The sequence below is a fragment of the Punica granatum genome, chromosome 3 (assembly GCF_007655135.1).
Source record: "Punica granatum isolate Tunisia-2019 chromosome 3, ASM765513v2, whole genome shotgun sequence".
In the NCBI taxonomy this organism is placed as follows: Eukaryota; Viridiplantae; Streptophyta; class Magnoliopsida; order Myrtales; family Lythraceae; genus Punica; species Punica granatum.
This window is the reverse complement of record NC_045129.1, coordinates 11,618,714-11,620,754: the sequence shown is the minus strand read 5'-3', so window position 1 is coordinate 11,620,754 and position 2,041 is coordinate 11,618,714. Positions and strand designations below refer to the sequence as shown.

At 46.0% G+C, this 2,041-nt stretch overlaps 1 protein-coding gene across 1 annotated transcript; it reads right to left on the bottom strand.

Annotated features, from left to right (window-relative positions):
- Positions 1-457: 457 nt before the first annotated feature.
- LOC116200381 (F-box protein SKIP22-like) lies at positions 458-1,835 on the bottom strand. Its single transcript, XM_031531230.1, has 2 exons — positions 1,211-1,835; positions 458-1,137 (listed from the first exon to the last, which is right to left on the bottom strand). The coding sequence occupies exons 1-2, from the start codon at positions 1,753-1,755 to the stop codon at positions 852-854; spliced, it is 831 nt and encodes a 276-aa protein (XP_031387090.1). The 5' UTR covers positions 1,756-1,835; the 3' UTR covers positions 458-851.
- Positions 1,836-2,041: the final 206 nt, after the last annotated feature.

The following is a 2,041-nucleotide window of genomic DNA, read 5'->3' as shown; positions in this document are numbered from 1 at the left end:
AAAAACAATCAGCCATTACAAAATTGATCTATGTGGCTCAATACACACACTTAAGTTACAACAAACGCAATAGGAATTCTAACTGGTGACGGCATTCCCGTGGTTCTATTCATATGAAGAGGTCAGGTTTTGATTACTCAATTAGAGTGCGTTTGGTTTCAAAGTTAAAGTAACTTTGATTTTGATTTTGATTTTGATTTTGATTTTGATTGTGGAAAATGACAAATGAGATGGTATTATAAATTTGACTTGAGAAACGTGTGTTTTTATTGTGTAGTGGGTAAAGTTAAAATCAAAATCATGATTCTAAAATCAAATTTTCAATCCAAACGCAGCCTTAATCACCGCATCGATTGATTTAGTTCCCCCATAAAACAGGAGCAAAAATCCCCGACGCACATGGAAAGAAGGAATTAGTAAAACGAGCTCGAAATTTTATTAAAGAAATGATGTTGCAACTGCTGGTAGAACTTGACTGTACCGACAACCCCTTCCTTGTTTCCTAAGAAAGTAAAATTAATTATACCTATCAACTATGGCAAAAACGTAAACCAGAAGCCCGAAAAACTCAAAAGATAATATGCAAAAACGTAAGCTACATGCCGTCCTCAAATACCTTATTGTGAAGAAGGTAAGTCAGCAAGTGATCCTGGATCGAGAACTAACGATTCAATCCTCCAGCATTGGAGTGGCAGTTGCGCCCAACATTGTGACGGGTAAATCAAGGGAACTGACTGAAAATTGCGGACCTTAGTCCCGGCGGCCAACGGGGATCTCCTCGGATTACACATAGGGGGTCTCGGTCCCTCCCTACCCTCTTCCTCATCCTATACATCCGTCACATACAAGAGTTACCAATTCGACACACCTTGCATTTCATTCACATCGCCAAACTCGGCGAGGAACTTCTGCTTCCACACATCGCCATGCGAGGACAAGCCCCGAAACTCAGAGCTCACAAGAGCCATTTGTAGGAGGTCGTATATGTCAAGAAGCTTCAGAATCTGAAGCTTCAACTCCGTCGGGAGGCGCATGAGACAAGATGGGAGTGGCAAATGAGCCCTCTCGCTGAGATCTATTAAAAGAGGCAATGCCAACTGATCCTTCACAACCTTCCAGAATTCAAGAACTTCACATTATCCTCCACGATTTGCTCCATCCTTCTTATCACAACTCGCCCGTATTAAGTCTTATCATAGGAGAAGCAAACCTGAACACATCCAGACAGGTGCTACGCAGATCCGACTTTCCCTTGGCCAGATGCCCACTAACAAGCAGTAAGTGGCCTATAGGGCGAAACTTTAGAATTACGCTCTCGACCTCATTCGATTCGTCCGCAATGAGGTCGGGCAGAGTATAGTAGGATAACTGGAAGTTGGACGATGCAGAGAGCAACTGATCAGGAAGGCGGAGACGATCGGCCCGGGTTCGGGTAGCCGAGTTGAACCTGACAAACCCAGATCCTAACATAACCGCGTGAATTGCAAGGACTAAAAGTCTATGTCCACTCCCATATTCACCTAGTTCTTCTCTCAAAACTCTCCTAAGGAAGCAAGGCACAGAGTGGCTACAGTTACATACATCGAATTCGACAACCACAGCATCGGATTCGGCGCCCTGAAGCTCAGAGTAATCCTTACCTTCACTCGTCTGTGACTGTTCCTTCCCCTCGCCCTGGCCGCCCACATCTTCCATGTCTAAATCCATGCTCTGATGACCCAAGTTTTCTTTTATCGCAGAGCTCTCGATTGCCATGATGTTGATGAAACCGCCGGAAAGGGGGTCACCTTCTCCAGATTTCTCAAGATTAGGCTCAGGATACGGCTCTCGCGCGGACCAACTGGCCGGGGATCAGGTTGGAATTACTTGCTGCGGCTGCTGCACAGGGGAAGTGAAGGCTTCGGTGTTTTGGAGATCGCTGGAGGGGATGCCCAGTGCTCGGAGAGAATCGCCGTCGCCAGGGTAGGGGAAGGCAGGAGCGGTGGACGGAAGATGACGAGGAGGAATTGAGCAGAGTTTTGTTGAGGAGACGGAGGGAAAT